We start from the raw sequence: 23,454 nt of genomic DNA on the forward strand, positions 1-23,454 counted from the left end.
GGACCAGTGAGTAAGAAACAGTGACCCGGGTAAATGGGTCTCTTCTGCAGAAGCACTTCCCTTGGATGGGATGGTTCAGTCTAGACCCAGGTGGGAGGTGGAACTAGTGTGTAGGGAATTAGCACATCCAATCTGACTCTCTAAGCTCCTTCCCCAGCTTTTGCTGTAATAAAGGGGCTATTTTCAATCTCCACATTCTCAATTGGTTCATGACTCTAGTGGGGAAAAGGATGCTATTTACTGGAGCCCCCGAAGACCCCAACAGAAATGCAATGAAATCCTCAGACAGCTGTTATTTTTATGGAAAGGCCACTGATAACAACAAACTAAAACACTACTTATATACTCAAACACCAGTGACCTCTTCTGTATACATAAGTTAATTTTTCTTGAACATCACCTATTAACTAGTTTACTCCATTTTGAATATTCAAGGATTATGGTGGTCTTTAACATTTTTCTTTTAAATTTCTTAAACAAAACCATCTGTTCACTCTTTTCGTTTAAAACAGTTTCAAAAATTTGATCCAATTCCTATGTCAACTGTGTACAGTATTTTTTATGTTAACTCTAAAAAAAAAAACTTACTTTTATTAAAACATTCTCCAATATTCAACATTCTAAATAATACTCCTAAAATTATAAAAAAAGATTTGTAGAATCATTTCTTCATGAAGTATTTCAAAAAGGAGCAAGACCTAAAGTGTTAATTTCACTTACACATTTAAATATTTAATTATTAAAAATATTATCAAATTGAAAAAAAAAACAAAAACAAAACTCTGTACAGTCATCCCTTAGTATCCATGGGGAATTGGTTCCAGGAAGGACCTGCTCTGGATGCCAAAATCTGCAGATCCTCAAGTCCCATAGTTGGCCTCCCTGTATCTGTGGTTCCTTCGTATCCATAGTTCTGCACCCACAGATTCAACCAACTGTGGATCCTGCAGTACTACAATGTTCATTGAAAAAAATCTGCATATAAGTGGACCTGCATAGTTCCAACCTGTGCACAACTAATCTTTGAACAACATAGTTTCGAACGGTACAAGTCCACTTATGTGGATTTTTTTCAATAAATACACACCATCTGAAGCTGGTTGTGAGTGCAGAACCTCGGATACAGAGGGCCGACTGTAAAGTTATACTCAGAGTTTCAACTGTGAGTGGGTCGGTGGCCCTGCCCCCGCGCTGTTCAAGGGTCACTTGCACAGCTAAAGTCTCCTATGTTCCCACTGTCTCTCCTACATACCCTATTCTGAGCATGATTTTTATAATTCCCATGCATTTTTAGATTTTTAAATTTCTGTATCTATAAAATGCATGGTATTGTTTTGTACATTTAAAAATCTTGTATCTACTGTAGAAATAAATCTCTATCCAGTTATCCTTGTCTACTTTTTAAAATGTTAAATACTGCTGCAAACACCCTTGTACTCTCATTACGCTCTTGTGTGATGAGTATCTGGGTGTATATCTAGAAGCGTGGTTGCTGTGCTGCAGGTTGTGGCCATTTTCAGCTTTACCAGAGCATGCCAAATCGCTTACAAAAGTGGCTAAAGCTATTTATTCTTCTAAAGCAAGTTAAGAGCATTTCCATTACTCAATCCTTGCTGACATTTGAGCATACCAAGACATTCAATCTCATCTCAAGTAATACATAATAAAATTCTCTGACAAACGCACGGAGTCACGCGACAGCCACCATAATCAAGAAGAGTCCCATCGCCCCCCAAAATTCTCTCCTGAAGCTCCTCGGCAGTCTGAATCCATCTCCAGTCTAGATCCCTGCCATGGTGCTCTCTTGCTGTCCTGCAGCTTCACCTTTCCCACAATTTCACAGAAACACAATCACACAGTATTCTGCGTCTGGAGTCTTTCAGTTAGCACAACACACTTGAGACTCTTCTGCTACTGTCTGTCCCAGCAGTTCATCTCTTTGTACTGCTGAATAGATTTCACTACATAGATGTACCAGAGTTTATTCTTTCAACAACTGGAAAACACTTGGACTTTTCCCAGTTTTTGGTTATTATGGATGAAGTTACCATGAAGATTCACACTCAGGTTTGTTTTGTGTAAACATGTTTTTACTTCTACTGTGTACCCAGCCAGGAGGCTGCTAAATCACATGGTATCTGTACAGGAAACCACCAAGCTGTTTTGCAAGACAGCTATATCATTTTGCATTCCCATCACGAGTGTTAACAGATTTTCAGTTGCTCTATACAGTTCCCAGCATCTGGTATTGTCAGATACCAAAAATTATAGTTATTTTAATAGAGGTATAGGGCTATTCCATTGTGGTTTTAATTTGCATTTTTGTAATGACTGAATCTTCTTTGGTGAGGTGTCTGTTCAAATCTTCTGCACATTTTTAAGTTGGGCAGTTTCCTTGTTGTTGAGTTTTGAGTTCTGGGTTAAAGAAAACTTTTGGTAAGTGTTTCGTAAGTATTTTCTCCTAGTGCCTTTTCTTTTCACTCAACAGTGTCATTTACAGAGAAAAAGTTTTAATTTTAATGAAGTTCAATTTACAACTTTTTTTTAAATAGAATCTTCTTTGATGTGATACCTAAGAACTCTTTCCCTAACCCAAAGTCAAAGAGATTTTCTCCTATGTTTTCTTCTAAAAGCTTTATTATAAATGTCTATGATATAGTTTGAGTTAATTTTATTGTATAGGATATCGGGTATAGATCAAGGCTGTTTTTGTCTTTTTGACATAGTCAAATTGTTCCAGCACCATTTGTTGAAGACTAGACTATCCTTTCTCCATTGATTTGCCTTTGTATCTCTGTAAAAAAAAAAAAATCAATTAGCTATATTGGTATGAATCTGTTTCTGGGCTCTATTCCATTCCATTGATTTCTGTGTTAGTCCTTTTGTCAGTACCACACTGTCTTGCTTACTAAAGATTTAAAGTCCTGAAATCAGGTAGTGAGTCTTCCACCTTTGTTCTTTTTCAAAATTTTTTTACTTATAATTCTTTGCCTTTTCATTATATTCTAGAAACAGCTTGTCAATATTTACAAAAATAAAGCTGAGGTTTTAATTTGAACTGTGTTTGTCTATATAGGTCAATTTCCGAAGAACTGACACGTTAACATTATTGAGTCCATCCACAGGTACACACAGTGTACATCTCCATTTATCTACGTCTTCTTTGAATTTTTTCATCAGGGTTCTGCAAGTTTTCAGTTTACAGATGCTGTATGTATTTTTGAGGCGGGGAGGAGGAGTGCTATTTTAAATGGTACTGCTGCTTTCTTAATTTTGAACTCCAACTGTTCATTCTTCAAGTCTACAAATGTTGAACCAGCTACTGTAGTTGACCCTTGAATAACACGGAAGTTAGGGGTGCTGACCCTCCACAGTCAAAAATCCACAGGTAACTTTACAGTTGGCCCTCCATATCAACCATGGATGGTGTAGTATTATATACTTACCCTTAAAAAAGTCTGTGTAAAAGTGGACCTGTACAGTTCAAACTCATGCTATTCAAGGGTCAACTGTATATATAAAAATATAATTGCTATTTGTCTATTGATATTTTATCCTGCAACCTTGCCAAACCGATTTATTTGTTCCAAGAGCTATTTTGAGGGTGTATTTTATGTAATTTTTTTTTAACATAGATAATCATGTAATCTGCAAAAACAGTTTTCAATCTGTATGCCATTTTGCTCTGTATACAACTTCCAGTATGGTGTTAAGTTGGAGTTACCCTGCTGCTGATTTTGAGGGGAATACATTCAGGTTTTTTACCATTAAGTGCCATGTCAGCTATAGGTTTTGGCAGACACTCTTTATCAGGTTACAAAAGTTCCACTCTATTTTACTTTTCTGATATTTTTATCATGAACGGTGTGTTGATTTTCTTAAACTGAGGTAATCATATGGCTTTTCTTCTTTATTCTTTTTTATATAACTACACTGATTTTTCAAATGTTGAACCAGCCTTGCATTCCTAGGATAAACCACCCTTGGCTGTGATTATGCAAGTGTACATTGCTGGATTAGACTAATACTTTGTTGAGGATTTTTGCGTCTATTTTCTGAAGTAACGATAATGATACCAATTACAACATGTGGAGGTCCCCCCACCCTACACTACCAAGAATTCTCAAACATCAGCTGGGTGTCCTACAATTCAGTCTAATTCTGACACCACTAACCCAAAGGCAGCATCAGATTCCAAAGGTTGAGGGCTCAGTCCCAGGAGACTGGCCTCCACTTTAGATGCCAATCACAAGTTCAGGCTGTCACCTCTGCTTCTGACTTGACTGGCTATAAATCTGAGGTTCCTACAGTCCCTTCTTTGGGTTCCATTAATTTTCTAGAGTGACTTACAGGACTCAGGAAGCCAGTTTACCAGTCACTACAAAAGATATTAAAGGATACGAGTCAACAGCCAGACGGAGATATACAGGGTGAGGTGCAGAACAAAGGAGCTTCTGTCCCAACAGAGTTTCAGGCCTGGCACAACGGCCTGTAGAAGCATTCTTGCTCCCCAACCTGGAAGCTCCCTGAACCACCTCTGATTTTATGGAGGTTCTGTTGCATTGGCATAACAAACTAAATCAATGTCTATCAGAGATTCATCCAACCTCCAGTCACTCTCCTATTCCCAGAAATCAGGGGGTGAGACTGAAAGATCCAATTCTCTATTTGTTGGTTCCCCTGGTAACCAGTGCCTATTTTTAGGGGACTTCCAGAAGTTCTCATTAACATAAATTCAGTTGTGGTTGAAAGGGGCTTGTTATGAAAAACAAAACGTCCATTTCAACTTTATCGCTCTGAAACATTTCCAGGAACTGAGGACAAATATTAAAAGATGCTCTCATTGCTCGTGCTTAGGAAATTCCAAGGGTTTTGTGAACTCTGTGCTAGAAATGAGAATGAAGAGCAAATATATATTTTTTATTAGAAAGCAAAATATCACAGGGGAATACTGATCTTTGGTGGTATCAGGGTGAAGAACTGGTATTATTGTGAAGAATTAGTATTATTTCTTCTTTAAATGTTTGGTATAATTTGTCACTGTATCCATCTAGGCCTGGAGCTTTCTATGTAAGGAGGTTTTTAACTATTAATTTAATTTATTTCATAAATATATGGCCATTAGATTACATACTTCTTCTTTGCTGTATTTGAGCAGTTTGTGGCTTTTAAGGAATCTGTCCATTTCATCTAAGTCATCTGATTTTTCACTCATGACTTTTCACTGCATTTTATTATTATTATTTTTAGCATTGGAGGGTCTAAAGTGATATCCTCACTTTTGTTCCTGATGCTGGTAAATGGTTTATATTTATCCAGATATTTACCATTTCTGTTTCCTTTCATTCATAAAAGTCCAAGAGTCTTTCTAGTACCATTTCTCCTTTATCTAAAGAACTTCCTTTAGCATTTCTTCTATAGCAGGTCTGCAGGGAATGAAAGTCTTCATTACAACATGTAGTTATTTTGCCCTCAATCCTGCAAGAATATTTTTGCTGGATATAAAATTCTGAAGTTCACAGTTCTTTTTTTCAGCAGTTAAAGATCTGATGTACTATGCTTTGATGACTTCTGAGGAGAAATCCACAGTTATTCAAATTGTTCCCTTATACGAAATGCATCATTTTTCTCTATCAGATCTCAAAGCTTTCAATCTTTGGTTTCAAGGAGTTTGATTTGATACTTGTAGGCTTTGTTTTTTGTTTGTTTTGATCCTATTTGGTGTTTGCCAAGCTTCTTGAATCTGTAAATTTATGTCTTTCACCAAATTTGGGGCATTTTTAGGCAATTATTTCTTTGAGTTATTTTTTCTGTAACAATCTCTTCCTCTTCTCCATCTGGAATTTAAGTGATATGAATTTTAGGTCTTTTGAAATTGGCCCACAGGTCCCTGAGGCTCTACTATAATTTGTTTTCTTTTTTCTCATTACTTCAAGTTAGATAGTTTCTACCGGTATCTTCAAGTTGATAAGACTTTAAGATCTCCATTCTCCTATTAGGCCACACAGTGAAGTTTTTGTCTTGTTTTGTTTTAAGTTTAAGACACATTTTTCATTTTTAGTTCTAAAATTTTCACTTGGTTCTTTTTTTATAGTTTCTATTATTTGGCTAAGATCTATCTTTCCACTCATTTTCAGAGTGTTTACCTTTACCTCATGGAACATGGTTATACTGTTGCTTTAAAATCTTTGATAATTCCAACATCTGAGTCCTATTAGGACCAGGATCTGTTGACCGCATTCTCCTTTCAGAATTATAATTTGTTTCCCTGTTTCTCTACATCTGAGTAATTTTTAAACTATATCTTGAACATTTTGAATATAACACTGACATGCGGGACCCTGTTAAAAATTCATGGAAAATGCTGAATTTTGTTGTTTGTTTTATCAGGCAACCTAACCTGTTAGGGGTTCTGAGTAACTAACAGTGTAGAGAAAAAAAAATGGGGGTTCCCTCCATACTCTCCAGACATCACCACATCCTTTTCCAAGCTGCACTGGTTAAGGAGATGGGGTTTCTCTGAGGGTTTCAGTTGCTGTAGCTGTTGCGACTGATGCTCACCATGGGCGGAGCTGGTAAGAGGGGAAAACAAACAACCCAGGGATTCCCTCTTCGGGTTTGTAATGGCCCCTTTCCCCGCCTTCTGGCTAGAGTGCTTTCTCTGAGTTCCTGTTATCAGTTCCATGAAATAGTCCAAGAGATAAAAGAGAAGGAAAAAAAAAACCCTGTGACCCTCTCGGAGTCATTATTCAAGTTCTGACTTCTCTCCAAACCTACCTTCTAATGGTTACTTTTCAGAATCCTCATGTAGTTGCTTTTTTAATTCTATCCAGAGTTTTCAGCTATAATAAGTTAAGAGAAATGAGCTGTAGTGGGCTTACTCCATCTTGGCTGGTTCTGGAAGTCAAGTTTATTTTAATGTAGTAAATGATGAATTTTATCTTTATGGCTTGTACTTTGTCTCTTCTTTGTTTTTACTAAACTGTTTCCTGACCAATGTTTATAGAAATATACTCCTATATTTTCTTCTAAGTTTTAGTTCTAACATTTAAGAATGCATTTTTTGTCAACTGTAAGACAGAGATCTCATATCAACATAAATTGCTGTAGTGTCAATTACCAAGTGTCTCCTTTTGACCTAAACATAAGACCTGGCACTATAAAACTCCTAGAAGAGAACACAGGCAAAACATTCTCTGATGTAATTGTAGCAACGTTTTCTTAGGTCAGTCTCCCAAGGCAATAAAAATAAAAGCAAAAGTAAACAAAGGGGACTTAATCAAACTTACAAGCTTTTGCAAGCAAAGGAAAGCATAAACAAAACGAAAAGACAACCTACTGACTGGGAGAAAATATTTGCAAATGATGCAACTGACAAGGGCTTAGTTTCTGAAATATGTAAACAGCTTATACAACTCAACAACAAAAAACCAAAAAACCCAATCCAAAAATGGGCAGAAGACTCAACAGATGTTTCTCCAAAGAAGACACACAGACAGCCAGCAGGCATATGATAAGATGCTGAACATCATTAATCATCAGAGAAATGCAGATCAAAACCACAATGAGGTACACCTCAAACCTGTCAGAACAGCCATCACTAAAAAGTCTGGTTTTCTTCTTCCCTTTGTAATTTATTTATTCAAGAAATATTCAATTTTTTTTCTTTTTCTTCAGGAGTTCTTCATAGTTTGTTTTATAATAGTTTTAAATCTCATCTGCGGTTAACTTATGACCTTTTTCACTTCTGATATTATTTCTTTTTTTCTAGATCAATCTTGCCAGAGGCATGCCTACTGCTAGCTAGCTAGCTAGCTAGCTACCTATCTATCTACCTATTTATTTTTTACAAAGGGTCAGCTTTTGGTTTTGTTGTTTTTTTTCTTCTTGTAAATTTTTAATTTCATTTATTTCTGTTCTTTTATTATCACCTTTACTTTGGATTCCTTTTTGTCATTCTTTTAAAACTTCAGTTGAATCTTAGCTCATTAAATTTAAAGCCTTTTCTTCTTCTAAAGGAAGCATTTATGGTCATAAATTCCCTTGACGTACTTTTAGGGGCAACCCACAAGTTTCGATATGTAGTATTTTCATTATTGCTACATTTTGAATGTGTTCAAATCTCCATCCTGATTTCTTCTGTGACCTATGAACTACTAAATGGTATATTAAATTTCCAAATGTTTGGGGTTTTAAAGTTATCTTTTGGTTGCTGGCTCCCATTTAATTGCATTTTTGTCAGAGGATGCTCTGCTTGATACCAAGCTCTGGTATGTCTATCAGACTCTTTCTTCATCCAGCGTCTGGATCAGTTTTCATATAAATGTTTCATGCATGCTTGTAGAGAATGTACATTCTCTGGATGTTACAAGAAAAGATACCAGGTCCCATTAGGCATACTGTGTTGTTTAAACCTTCTAAGCTTTGTTAATTTTTTTGTATGCTTGATTAATTACCAAGAGGTTAAAAAAATACATATTATAATTGTGGATTTGTCAATTCCCCCAGCAGTTGTCAATTCATGTTTTGTACATTTTGAGGCTACATTAATACATAAAATTTAAAACTGCATCTTCCTTGTGAATTAGTGACCATCATGATGTCTATTTCAACAGTTATGTCAGCTCTCTTTTGCTGTTTGGTATTTCTTTTGTTTTTATATTTTCAAAATGTCCTGTAGTTAACCAAAAACAGGATATATTTGGATTTTAACTTCAGTATTCGGTCCATTTATTATTTTTGCCCAGAAATACCTTAATTTTATCCTCATTCTTGAATGATGGTTTAGTTGGATATGGAATTTTTGAATTTTAGATTGCCAGTTAATATTTTTGCTTAGTACTTCGAAGACATTACTGTTTTATGGCTTCTATTTTGCTATTGATGATTCTGATGTTATTCTTCATAGGCAATCTCTCTTTTCTTTTCAGTTGTTTTAAAGATATTTTTGTTGTGTGGTGTCCCATGTAACTGAGTGTCAATTAAAACAGTTTTTTCCCCTTGGCTTTCAGAGTCACTACATGTATTGTCAACACTTTTTGACAAATTTGTCAATTCTCGAAAATTTTCTTAATAAACTGCCACTTTCCCTCACCCTCAAGCTACTTTCTGGGTACTTTTCTCAAATCTATCTTTCAACACTATACTTTTTACTTGAGGAAGTTCTGTTCGGTTACATTTAAAGTGTACTTGGTCATTTTTCTTTCTCATCTTTTTGATTCCTTCTTGTAGGATATTTAACACACTTCAGTTCTCGAGCATCTGAGAAGCTTCTTGCTGTTACACCAGCTGACTCACTTGTGATGGGTTGTTCACAATGCTGGGTTGTGAGTTACCTTCAGCAGTGTTTCATCCATGACAATTCTACAGCCTCCATGGTTATTTTGCATTTATTTTTCCCAGGTGTCTCAGAAGGTTTTATAAACCCAGGATCATTTTGTTGATTGTTGGGCTAAGTGGTTCCTCATAGAGCATGGAATGTAAATTCACATCCAAAACTCTAATATAAAGATAGGCTCCTAGGTGTAAAATGTTAGGAGACAGCTCAGCCTTGCTCCCGTCCTGAGGCTGAGCCCACGAAGAAAAGCTTCTCTGTCATCAATTTGTGCTAGTGGGTGATTTTTTCTAATCTACCAATTCATGGCAATCATCTCCTTTTCAGGGTTCCAGCTTTACGTGAGGGATCTCACAAAGGCAACATGAACCCTGGACCTTCTTTTCCTGTCTCAGTGCGGGTATTAATACCAAGGTCCCGGCACATCTACTCCTGAGGAGTCACAGGTTACTGAAACCAGCAAGGAGTATTTGTACCATCAATTTCTGTCTTTATTTTATTGCCCCAGTTCATAGTTCTCTCTTTTCACTTCTAGTTCAGAAGAATTACCTTCTTTTTTTTGGAGCTTATCTATGCTTTTAAAAGGATACCTGTCATATTTTATCCAATGTTTCCAGGTGTTTGTAATAGGCAAGTTTTCAGGTTATCTAACCTATCATATTACCAGTAACTCTCAATCTGGTTTTTATAATTCTTTAAAGGTTTCTTCTACTCTTACTCTTTTCTCTTTTTACATATATATATATATATATATATATATATATATATATATATATACACACACACACACAACAAATATAATTTTAACTGTTACTATTCCTAGAAGTACAAATTAAAAGCAAAAAGCAAAAGTTGTTAGCAACCAGTCTCAATCTGTCAGAGTTATTTAAAAACATCCTTCCCTGTGGTACTTTCCAACAAAAAACTCTACATGATTAGCAGAGGACAGCATGGTAAGAACACAGAACTAAGACTCAATGTATTCGTGTTCTGACTCTGACACTGCTATGACCAACTCTGAGACCTTTGAGAAGACATTTTAACCTCTTACGGCCTATTTTACCTCCTCCTCAAGTTTTATATGAATCTGTGATCACACTGATCAACACTGGCACTCTCCAGTTAGGAATATGCAGATTTAAAAAATCGTAAAATTCTTAAAATAACAATCTTAACGCATGTCGGATATTCCTGAAATTTATATTTTGTAACAATGCTGAGGTCTTAGGAGATGCTTAATAATGTGACTCAAATTAATTTTTGAAAAGTTGTAGTGTCAGTTTAAATAATCAGTAAGTAACATGAACCAAAATAATACATTATACAAATCACATCTTATTCTTCTATGAAGTGACTCCATACATAATAATACCTTAGCTTTTGGGGTAGCTTTAATCGTCCATATGCAGTCAACTGCTTGACCAGGTTTCGTTTTTTCTTCTTGTTCTACCTGACTAGAACGCACTATTCCATCAGCTCCTGACAGCTCGAACTGGCAATCTAGAAAGAACAGATGAATGATGTTCAAAGGAATGTAAGATTGATCCAAAGATGCCATGAGGAAAAAGAGGTAATATACTAAACCTGGGATGGGATTTAAAATACCTCCTAGGTAAGTGAAATCTGGATCTGTAACAGAGAAAAGAAGAAAGTCATTGGCATGGAGATATTTTAGTTACTTTAAGGCTTAATGCCTTAACTATGTCTAATGCTACATTTAATAGCAAAGCAAGAGAAAGCTTTCATTGGTGTACACTGTAGACCACTGGTAATTCATGAGCATATTCAGGTGCTCCCTTATAGGACTGATGTTTTTAAAATGATACTGTTTATACTTTTGATCTCATTATGAATTAGTAACTTATTTATGCTACCTGAAAACTCACCACCCTACATCAATAGCAGTAGCCAGTCCATTGATGGATGAATGAACAAAATGTAGTATATATAATGTAATGGAATATTATTCAGCCATAAAAAGGAATGAAATTCTGACACATGCTACAACATGGATGAACCTTGAAATGCTGTGTTAAGTAAAATAAGCCAGACACTTAGGAACAAATGCTGCATGATTCCATTTATTGAGGTGCCTTGATTAGTCAAATTCATAGAGACTAGATTCAGGGGCTATAGGGAGTGGGGAATGGGGCATTAAGTGTTGTTTCATGGGGACAGAGTTTCAGCTTGGGATGACTAAAAAGTTCTGGAAATGGATAGTGGTGACACAACACTGTAAGTGTCCTTAATGCAACTGACTTATACACTTAAAAGTGTTAAAATGGTGATTTTTATGTTATGTATAATACACCACACGCACACACAGTAACTAGTGAGCTGTTTTTCCACAATGGCAGGAAAAAGAAAGATGACTAGATGGTACAGAGGGTATTCTGCCCTGTGAAGTAGTTCATAGAAGATTCAGAACCAATAGTCCATATCAAAATAACTGATTTAATTAAATTGGCCAGGTGTTTGATTTTTATGAACTAAATCAATTAACTGAAGTAACTGACATTTTAGTATCAAAAAGACATTACAAAATCTTAAGTATGAGTCAGATTTTTGCAAATTGAAAAGAAAGAAAAAATGGACATCAAAAACAATGTTCTTAATTATTTGAATGTTTTTAAAAATATTAAAAAACAGAATTAGTCAACTTTAATTATAAAAGAAGAAAACAGCTCTTTTTCTTCTATTAGTTTTATGTATCATGAGAGCAACTTTCTATGACTTATGGCTAAAAATATAGACAAATTATAATAAATGCTTAGGATTTCTAGACTATATTACCTTACATTTGCATTTTTTAGTACTTCAGAGTTTCTACATACATTATCTTTAATATTATGCTAACGATAATAACATCAGGAAGATGATGTAATATTCCATTTTATGGATGAGGAAATTACATCAGAGAGATTATGACTTTTTTAGATCATACAATGGCAAAGTCAGGACTAGATTCCAATTCTCCAGACAATTTTTCTTCCTCTATCATGCTGCCTTTATAATGTGGGCAAAGATGCCACAATTTTACCACTAAAAGAAAAAAAACAAAAACAAATAGGCAATGCCTAATTAGCTAAATTATGGCTATGTCTAGTTACTTAAAGTCGTATTTATAAAACAAATTTTGTTTAGGGATTTGCAAATCTGAAAGAAGCCTACTAACAATGCTGAGAAATTAGTATTTTTTAAATATAAGAAATTCTCTAAGCTACTGGTGATATTTGTTGAGGCAGAGGCTCTTAATGGATTGCTACTTCCTGGAAGTAACTGGGATAATTCTGGAAATACTAGTGCAATAATGACAATATCTTAGAATTCTTGCTTACATATGAAGAAATTTTGATTCATCTGCCAGACAGTTCCTATGCCTTTTCACTCTAATGCTGTTTAAGATTTAGATTTCTCTTTGACATTTCTCTGCAAAATTGCTAAAGTGTCGTTGCCCCCTTCTACTTAGCAAGGTTGGGTTTAGTTTATTAAGTTAAAAAAGATCAGTTTCTGCAATGTATTCTAAATTAAGCTAAAAAGGTTTCCCCCTACTTTTTTTCAATATGTACTTCGATAACCATGCTAACAGTACCTGGCATTAAAACAATTTTAACAAGAACTGAGCAATCAGTTACATATAATAAACACATAAAATAGGTTTTTCAGGCTAATTGGAGATTCTGAGAACTTTTAGACTAGCAAGTTTTAAATTATGTCAGTTTGATATACATATCTCCTACCTGAACTTTCAAATTAAGTTTTTTTAGACACCTGTTTGTATTTTTTTAATTTATTTTTTATAAATTTATTTTTATTGTAGTAAAACACATATTTACCCTTTTATCCACTTTAAGTGTACAATTCAGTGGCATTAAGCACATTCACAATGTTGTGCAACCATCACCACTATCTACTAAGCAAAAATTAAAGATGAATTTTAATATGATCTAGCAATTGCACTCCACGGTACTTAGCCGAATTGAGTTAAAAACTTGTCCATACAAAAACCTGTGTATGGATGTCTACAGCAGGTTTATCTGTAGTTGCTAAAACTCTGAAGCAGCCAAGATACCCTTCAATAGAATGGATAAACAAATTATGGTACATCCATAGGATGAAATATTATTTAGTATTAAAAAGAAATAAGGTATTAAGCCATGAAAAAACATGGAGGAAACTAAAATGCATATTATTAAGTGCAAGAAGCCAGTCTGAAAAGGCTACATACTGTATGATTCCAACTCTATGACATTCTGGAAAAGGCACAACTATGGAGACAGTAAAAAGGATCTGTGGTTGCCAGTGTTGGGGTGGGACGGATGAACAAGTGGAGCACACAGGATTTTTAGAGCAGTGCAAATACTCTGTATGCTGCTGTATTGGTGAACATATGTCATTATACATTTGTCCAGACACACAAGAAGGACACCAACAAGAGTGAACCCTAATGTAAACTATGGATTTCAGGTGATAATGTTGTGTCAGTGTAGACTCATCAGTTGCAACAAATCTACCCCTGGTGTGGGATATTGATTTTGGATTTTAGAGGTAGCTGTGTGTGGCGGGGAGCAGGAGGCATTTGGTAACTCTACTTTCTGCTCAGTTTTGCTGTAAACCTAAGACTCTTCTAAAAAATAAAGTTTATTAGATAAATTTTACTTTTTAAAATTTTATCATTTTGGCCCTGAGAACATAAATACTGAAGTGACACTTAAAAATTTCCACATTTACTAACAGGAAAAGAAGTTGTCTGTTTTGTTCAGGCAAAAAAGCAGATAATACAGTGGCATGAATAACATGATCTCAGTTACAGAAAACAAACAAAATAAATAAAATATATAGAAAAACACCTGAAGGGATACACACCAAATTGTTAATACTGCTTTTTTAAATACAGGGTGGTAAGATTATGGATATTTTCTTTTCATTGAGATATGTTTTAATTTTTTTATAAAAAATTCTTGTATGAAAACATAAATAAAAGCAAAATGATTATATAATTGTTACACAAAGTTACTTTTTCATCTTGTTAGTCTGTAAGCTCTCTGAAGACAGGAGAAATTAACTTGTGTACCTCTGTGTTTCCACGTTAGGATGTGCATACTTTTACAGTGGCCAGGGCTTTACAGTTCTCAAAGTGTTCTCATGTACTGTGGGGATGGTATGATAGGTAGAGTGTCCTGGACTTTGAGAAGAGAGGGTGATGTGAAGATGGAGGCAGAGACTGGGGTGATGAGGCCAAAAGCCCAGGAAAGCGGCATCAGCCACCAGAAGCTGGGAGAGGCTCAGGATGGATTCTCCCCCAGAGTGCCCAGAGGGAACGTGACCCTGCTGGATTTTGGACTCTGGCCTCCAGACCTCTTAGAGAATAAATTTCTGTTGTCTTCAGCTGCTACATTTGTGGTAATTAAGTTATGGCAGTCTCAGGAAGGCATTACCATCTTACCAACAGCAACTCTCAAGCACAACTCTGTGCTTAATATTCAATCTTACAGCTAGTAGGTGGCAGAGAAAGGATTCAAACCCAGATCTTTTGCCTCCAAGTGCAGAATGGTATTCTTTCTATTGCTCAGTATTTTCTAGAGGCCATGTATTCAAATGAATGGTTCAGTCCTTCCAAGGGAAAAATAAACCTACCAAAATAATTTTTGGTAGAGATTATGAAAATAACACAATTTGTTGTATGTATATATTTATTTAATGGAGGTACTAGGGATTGAACCCAGGACCTGATGCATGCTAAACATGCACTCTACCACTGAGCTATACCCATTCCCTGATTTATTTTCTTTAATATACTTATTTTGATGTTTTTGGCCTTGATATATGGTATAAAACTTAAAAAAAATCTAAGAAATGTGATACCATATATGACATGCTTCAAAATGCAAGTAATACAGTTCTAGTTCCAATTTTTGTTAAGGTTTTATTTATTCATGAACTGATTTCCCTTTGACTTTGCTAATTCCTTTAAAGTCTTGATTTGATTAACGCAACTGAATTATCTCTTTTCCAGCCTTAAGAATCTAAAACCAGAATGAGACCTACCCACTGAAACAAAAACTTCATTACCTGGAATAAATGAGTATTTTGCTCGAAATCCCAGTCCTTCGAGTTCTTCATCAGAACTAAACTTAATCCACATGAATCTACCTGTTGATCTAATCAATGGGGGACTTTTCACACCACAGTAACGATCTATAAGTGGAGAGAAACCAAATGGCCCATCTCGAACTTCCAAGTGATCAAACCGACATTCAAATGATGGTTCTATATAATAATGTTCATCAAAGGTCAACTCTATTCTTTGACGTGGAGCAGCTAGAAAATAAAAGTAAGCAAATTAGGGCAACACGAACAAGAAAAAGTAAAAATGTCCTGACACAACTGAGAAAAACACAACAACTGCTCTGTTACTGTTTCATAGATGAGGATCATAATGCAAACTGCTGTATATACAATTCATGATAAATACTCAATTGTATATTAATAGTAATAATGCTACTCTGTAGAACTATAGGAGTCTTTCCCTTTGGCATATGCTGTTTATTAAATTAACTAAATGTACTTAATTAAAATTAGAGTTGAGAAGCTAATGCTTATTTTATAAGATACAATGTACCACGATAAACAGAAAAACAGATAAAAGAAACAAATAATGTAACTATGGACATAAATTTGCATAAGAGATGCCAGTAAGTGTAAGTTTCTTATCAGAGAAATTTTTCATATAGAGTGATGCATTCAGTTGAATTATATTTTAGAGGATTCAAAATTCCTATAAAATTTCAACTATTATTTTGTTAATACGTTCAGTATTAAGAAATATTTACAATGACTAGAATGTAATTAAAATACGTATTTAAATTTTGCCCAAATTGGCTTAAATAGGGCATTTTACCAATGCATTTAGCTTTACAATAAAGTAAAAATTCATCCAATGAAAGATAGAAATTGGTCAAATATACCTTCCAAAATGTAGATACATTCCTTGTTTGGTGGATATGAGTCAGGATAATTTGGTGAAGCGAAATGACCTCCATTGCTGGTTCGAACCCAAATGCCACACTGGGTTGCAGGAATGTGCTTCATTCCAATATTTTGTCCATCTTAAAGAAAAATAGCATTTAAATTAAAACATTAAACATAGCAAAAGAGAATAGTATTCTTCTCTTTCCCCTACAACTTCCCCAAATAACTGCCTGCTCTGTTATACACACACATACATAATTTTTAAGAACCACTGCCAAATTTAGAACACACTGAAAACAGAAGTGAAAGAAAGGTAAGACTGTGTGCTGTGAATATGCTGCTACAGGACAAGTGTGCCATGTTAAGAGAGCAGGGAAATAAAGTGCTTAGATTTTACAAGGGCAAAACCATGTGGGAGAATCTGACAAATCAGTAAAACTCTACAAAATTCAGTTCTGACATAAAAATGAGAGGATCCCAGGAGTTTACCTCTGGAGTGGTACCTTTGTATTTAGTCTAAAACAAAGTCAAACAAGATTCAAAGATGACAGAGGGATTTGAGTTAAAGGTTGAAGACTGAATGCATGCATTTAGCTCTTCCCCTCTTCAAAGTTCACTTAAACAACAGTCAATAATTTTTTTAAGGGTATAAACCCACAACTGCAAAGAGGTGGGTGTAACAGTAACAACTGGCAGTGCTGCGTATCTCTGCATGTGGCGCAGGAGGCGGGGTAACTGGGCTTTGTAAAAATATGAGGCTTAGTTAAATGCCTACTTAGAATCAGTCTGATTTCCAGTACCCTCCTCTACTCCACAGATCTAGGTATAGCTGCTGCTCTATCACCGCATCAGAAAATGAAATTCTTTCTTTGGAGAAAGTGATTCAGGGTAATCGGACTAGGGGACACCAGGCACAGCTGTGGGTGAAAATACCAACCTGCAATCAGGGAGACGAGATGAATGTTAATGTTAACATGCCGAGTGACACTTCCAGTCTCTGCCCCCACCCCGCTCCCCAAAGGACGCTTGGTCAGATGCAGACCCTCTGAGCAGGAAACGGAATCTTAAGCTTTTCTGGGGAATCTAATTAGCCCAAAGAAAAAGACTCAAGGATGTGAACTCAGGGGTTCCCCGATGTCAGGTCACTCAACAGTCAGGGCTGCAGTAAACAGGCCATCTACACTTGCAGACGGCTAATGAGTAGGTGTGAGCACTCCTCTCAAAAGTATGAGCACACATTCAAGGAGCACCAGACACATGAGGAAAGCCTCTAACGTGAAAAACAGATTAATAAACAGAAAAAAGCAACTCTGAGGAAACAAAGATTATGGACTATGTTTTAAAAAAACTAAACAAAACTATCATTTTATTGCCTCAGAGAAAAAGAAAATACTGTTGATCCTTGAACAACACAGTCTGAACTGCAAGGGTCCACTTCTACGTTACAGGGTCTGTAGCTGGTTGAACCTGAGGATGCGGAACCATGAAAAGGGACTGTCAAGTTACAGGCGGATTTCCTACTACCTGCGGGTCGGCACCCCTAGTCCCTGCATTGTTCAAGGGCCAGCTGTAGATCCAAAAAACAAGAACAAGGCATACTCTAGGAAAAGAATATTCAGAAAACAAAGTCTCTAAAAATAGAAGAAATGAAAAAATTAAGAAGTTTAGTGCAGAAGTCCACGAAGTATGGCCTGCTGCCTGCTACTGCACATAAAGTCTCCCGGAACATGCTCATGTCCACTCGCGTGTGGACTGCCCATGGCTGCTGTCGCCCCACCGCAGGGAGAGCTGCTCCTGAGGCTAAGGGCCTGCAGGGTCTTACATGCTTACTATCTGGCCCTCACAGAAAATGTTTCCCAATTCTTTGTTTAGAGGATAAAGCTGAGGAAGTCTCAACAAAGACTACTGAGAAGACAAAATAAAAAGAGAAATGGAAAACAGAAAGATTAAAAGAAGAAGGTAACCAAACAATAGACATTCCTTAAAGATAGAAGAGAGAGAATGGACAAAAGGGAATTTTAAAAAATTAAACAAGAAAAAAAAGAAAGAAAAATTTCCTAAACCTAGAGACAAAGTTTCATACTGAAAAAGCACAATGGTTGATTCAATGTAAATCCTGAGCGGACAGAACCAGAATTATGGCGTTACTATACTGACGTGGGTGCTACAGGCGGAAGGTTAAAAGAACACTTGCGTACGGCTGGGGGTGAAGAGTAGGAGCGTGAAAGCGCTGAATTCTCATCTTTCACGGTGGGAAAAACATTATCTAATACCTGAATCTGAAATAACTAAGAAGTAACAGGACAGTATGTTGTTTAATACCAAAGGAGTCAGCTAAGAGTGGTTATCTCCATGGAAAAGTGGGGTAGGGGACAGACTTTTCTTAATTAACTCTTTAGAATGCTTTGATTTTTGTCATGTGTATGTATAACTTTGATGAAAATAAAAATAAATCAGGTTATTTAGGAAATCTACTAAATTCTGACATGAAAATCTGTTTCATAAATCACACTAGTTAATCCTCTTTCATAAGCAAGGACAACTGGAACAGGTCCGTAGGGCTCTGAATAAGATACTGATGGAAATGTTTCATTTGTCTACATTGGAAAAGGGTTTTTTTTTTTTGTTTTTTTTTTTTCTTAGTGATAAAGCATGAATCTCATTTAATTTTTGGACCTAATCCATAGTGTGCTAGGAGTCATTAGTTATGCCAATTTAAAAACTGTGTCAGGGTAAGACTTTACAATGACAATTCACTCCAGTTAACTGCAGCTGAACCCGAATGAATCGAGGCTGACAGGTGGACAGAAAGCCTGAGGTCACTGGAACCCCCAGAGGGATTATGGAAATAGTACTCAAAAGTTGCAATCCTTTCTAACACGCCATCCCACTGTCCTGACCATGCAGTAAATTAGCACCTTAAGTACTTTACCTGGGGTCTTTTGGGCCACAGCAATGCCTTCCACTACAAGTATTGTTATTAACAACACTAGAGAAATAAAAGAGAAGAGAAGTTAAAAAGTTGAATCTACATCAGATTTTACTGAATTTATAAGAAAAATCAGATGACAAAAAAGATGAACTAAAATCCCTATTACTTACTAACATTCACTCTCAAGATTTTTAAGGGTTAAATGTTATGAAAGTTACTATTTGACACTTAACTCCCCAAAATCCTTTGGTTGATACTGTACTCATTTATACAAGCACTAATAGCACATTTTCAATTTGTGATGAATTAAAAAACATGCACTTTTCTTTGCAACACACTGTGCTGACTGACCCCATTTATCCTATATTTACTGTACTCCATCTCCTCAGAGACTTTACACACATTATGGCTACCTTTCCAATGTATTATGCCAGTAAAAGCTCAATTAGATTATTTGACTTCTGAGAACATTCATAATAAAGACAGAAGTAAGGGGGCAGCAGTTTCCCAGAAATCAGTACAAGACACCCTATAGTTGTGCAGCACTATGCTGTGGCCTGTGTTACAAAAGCGAGCATTATTTAGAAACTGGAGCTTTTTTCCCCTAAGTTTAAAATTTCTGATACCCAATCAACAATATATTGAATTGCTTTGTGTATGTTTGTATTTTGAAGATTCTTTTAAACATTTTATTTTCATGAATGGTACACTGGTATCTTTCACTCTTCCTTTCAGTGAAAATCACACTGTCAGCCTCCTGTGGGAACTGGGGTTTGTATCACTCCTTCAGTCAGTAAGCACGTACAGACCACCTGCCAGAGAGCAGGGACAGAGGATATATGGGCTGGAGCAGGGAAGAAACACAGCAGAACAGTTAAGAGAACGGACTTTAGGAGTTAGGTGGATCTAGGCTGGGGTTCGAGTTTTGCTGCGTACCAGCTGTGAGGCCTTCTCAGCTCAGTTTACTTGTAAAATGGGAATGCTGTGCTAACAGCAACCTCAGAAGGTTGTTGTGAAGATCAAATGAGGTGATGCACAGAGCACTTCCTATGCGCTAGGCATTCTACTAAATAAGTGATAGCTCTGATGACAAACTACCATCCTTAAGGAGTCACCCTACGGTCAAAGACAATCCACAACACGAGTTGAAAAGAACTTCAACAGGGGTTATGCAAAAGGGGTTACAAAGAAAGCACTCTGGAAGCAGGAAAGGTAACCTTTCATTCTGCTGGAGGTAAAAAGGAAGAGAATGAGGAAAACGTTACAAAAAGAAGGTATATTCTCGTTGGACCTTATAGGACTTCTCCCCAGGAGAAGGAGAAAGAAACAGCTTAGACAAAAACATGGCGGCGTGGGCACTTACTTCTCTCTAGGAGGTGTTAGCAAACGCTGAGTAGGCAGTACGGTTCGCACGTGGAAGGGAAAAGTGACTGATCAGCTCACACACAGTAGGATGAGACCTGATTCTAAAAAGTTGTGAATGCCACACTAAAGAGTCTGGACTTTTGACTATAATGAGAAATCACTGTATGTTTTTTACCCAGAGAGTGACATTATCACATCTGTGCTTTGGACCAATAATCCTGATGGCTGTGTAGAGTCTAAACTTTTGAGAAGAGAGGTCACTCAGGAAGCAAAGATGATAAGGTCTTGAAGTAGAGCAGTAATGGAAGTGAGAAGGAGGAGAGATTTATAACGTGATTCAGATGCAGGATCAACTGCAGTTGGTGACTTAAAGGATGTTAGGGGTGAGGGAGACAGAGGCACTGAAGAGGCTGCTAGTTCAGTGACTGGCAGACGGTCAAGCCACTGTTCACTCAGCATCATGTACACAGTATCTACCACCCAAGTCACCAATGTACAAAGAGTTGTTTATGTCTCATAATCTAATCATTTGACATATTCTTCTTTGGTTTCCTACATCCTTGCTGACCTCTGTCACCACCGTCTTATCTCAACAATTTTAATTTCCCCTCTCCTTCTTTGGCTGCAGGTTGTATTGGAGGTCTCCTGTTACGTTGGAACAATCCTTCCTTCAAAGTCTTCACATCTCTGTACTGGGTCAGAGTTAGAGGAATGGAGTCTTGAAAAAAACTTTTTAAAAAAGAAGATTTCTGATCAAAAATAAAACCTAGGGTAATATTAGATATTTGACAATTCAGCAAATAACACAACCATTTGTATCTGTATATCTTGTTAGAGGACACTGTTTCCCAAGGCGTATCATCCCATTCAGATGATACACAACTGGTCAAAATTTTGTACTCAGTCTATCTTTCCTCCTGAATCACAGGCATAATAATGTACTAGTTTTCACATTTATAATTCACAGTATATAAGCAAGTAACACAAAGCCAGGCAGACAGGAAAAGCAAGAAATCAACAAACTGAAACCAGGAGAGAAACAGTAAAACTACAGCAAAAAGATGAATTGTGCTTGGAAAATTATATAATGACTAATAAAAACTTGGCTGTGTAACACATCTGATTTATGAAATTTGCACAGAACAGAACTTTGCACTGAGGTAGAACAATCATATTAAAAATAAAGTTACAAGACCAAATAACCTTATTACTCTTTTCTACTTTAGGAGGCTGCTCACAACTTTTTTCCCCAAATGTTAAAAAAAAAAACTATTCATAACTTAATCAACCAAATGAACTGTGCCTCTGACTTTTAAAAATGACATATAAATAAGGCAAATCTGTACAACAGTTAGGGACAGAAACATTAGTGATAGTCGTGGTGCTACAGTTGTGACTCTCAATCATTCTACATTCCATATCATAATGAACACAATTTCTTCCTAGTTGTATAATAAGATCTTTGTAAACTGCTTGCTATAATCAGGCTGAGACAGTAACGCAAACCCCACTGATGCAAACCCTGGAATTACCCACTATGTGAACAGTGCTGCGGCGCTCTGTTCTGTCCTCACTCCCATCACCTAAGTGCCCACTTGTTCCCTTTGTACCAAAAGGATCAATAATTTCTCAAATCTAGAAACACCTCACATGTTGAATTCAAAGATGATGCACCCAGGAAGGCAATAATTCTTTAAGGCAGAAATCCATGCCAAAATAAAATTCTAAACTCCATGTCACACAGCTGGGTTATGCAGAGAACTGCTTGTGATCGGATGCTTGAACAGGTAGTGCCCGCCATTTATGAACTTACCTCTGGCTCTGGAGGTTAGTTTAGGCTTTTAATAACTAGTGCACAGATCTGCCTGAAAAACGAAGGCCTAAATGATACAGACACGTGCTATTCAAGGTATTAAAGACAAATCCTCAAAGCTACTCCTTTTATTCTACCTCTTTTTAACCCTGAATCACTGTCATAATAGTTCACCCATAGTCTTGTGTCCAGGCCTTCTAGTTTAAGGCCCTACTTTTCATTAAGTAAAAATCAAGGTCAGGTTTTTTCTTTCCACTGTTACTTAATAGTGGCAATTCTGGCCAATGCAATAAATACTGGAAAGGAGACAAAATTATTATTTATAGACAATGTTATTTTAAAACCTAGAAGTCCCAAGAGAATTACTTGGAAAATGATTACACCTATTAAGGGAAGCAAGTAAGGCTAAAACAAACAAGTAATAAATAAATTTAATACAATGGAGAAGTAATATGTTTTGGACAGTAAAACAATGTAAAGGTAATCGTTCATCCCGGTAGGTTATACAATATTTAATAATGTTTTAATCAAAATCTTAGTGGCTTTTTTTGTATTTAAAATGCTTCTGATGCTCATCTTGAAGACTTTTTTATACTGACCAAGGAAAACACAAAAAAGTAAAATACATAAAAATAACATACTTATTGTAAAGCTACAATAATTTTAAAATTAGCAACAGTGGAGGAAGAAATAGATAATCTGTCAGTTAAACACCTCTAGCACCCACTGTATTACAGGCAGTGAGTCAGTCCTTGGAATTACAATGAACTAAGGGGCTTTCAGATAAGAAAATGGAAAAAAAGAAAAAGCTCAGAAACAGTTAAACACACACACACACACACACACACACACACACACACCCCAGAATATATTATGATATATGTGATATTTGAAACACTTGGTGAGAGGACGGCTTTAATAAATGGTTCTGGGATAACTTGTTAATTATTTTGGAAAAAAGTAGATCCCTACTTCAAGCTAAATAGAAAAATAAATACCAGATTGAAAAAAAAAGGTGAATTATATTTATACTTTTGG

The 23,454-nt window shown here is 36.1% G+C and overlaps 1 protein-coding gene across 1 annotated transcript in view; it reads right to left on the reverse strand.

The window, feature by feature from the left end:
* NETO2 (neuropilin and tolloid like 2) overlaps nucleotides 1-23,454 on the reverse strand; it is a 53,015-nt gene that overhangs the window by 22,998 nt on the left and 6,563 nt on the right. The window contains exons 2-6 of the mRNA XM_032486249.1: nucleotides 19,239-19,295; nucleotides 16,303-16,443; nucleotides 15,407-15,655; nucleotides 10,919-10,963; nucleotides 10,707-10,834 (exon numbers count right to left, since the gene is read on the reverse strand). Coding sequence (XP_032342140.1) covers nucleotides 10,707-10,834; nucleotides 10,919-10,963; nucleotides 15,407-15,655; nucleotides 16,303-16,443; nucleotides 19,239-19,295 — 620 coding nt within the window. The remainder of the gene's footprint in view (nucleotides 1-10,706; nucleotides 10,835-10,918; nucleotides 10,964-15,406; nucleotides 15,656-16,302; nucleotides 16,444-19,238; nucleotides 19,296-23,454) is intronic.

This window comes from Camelus ferus, chromosome 9 (assembly GCF_009834535.1).
Source record: "Camelus ferus isolate YT-003-E chromosome 9, BCGSAC_Cfer_1.0, whole genome shotgun sequence".
NCBI classification, from domain to species: Eukaryota; Metazoa; Chordata; class Mammalia; order Artiodactyla; family Camelidae; genus Camelus; species Camelus ferus.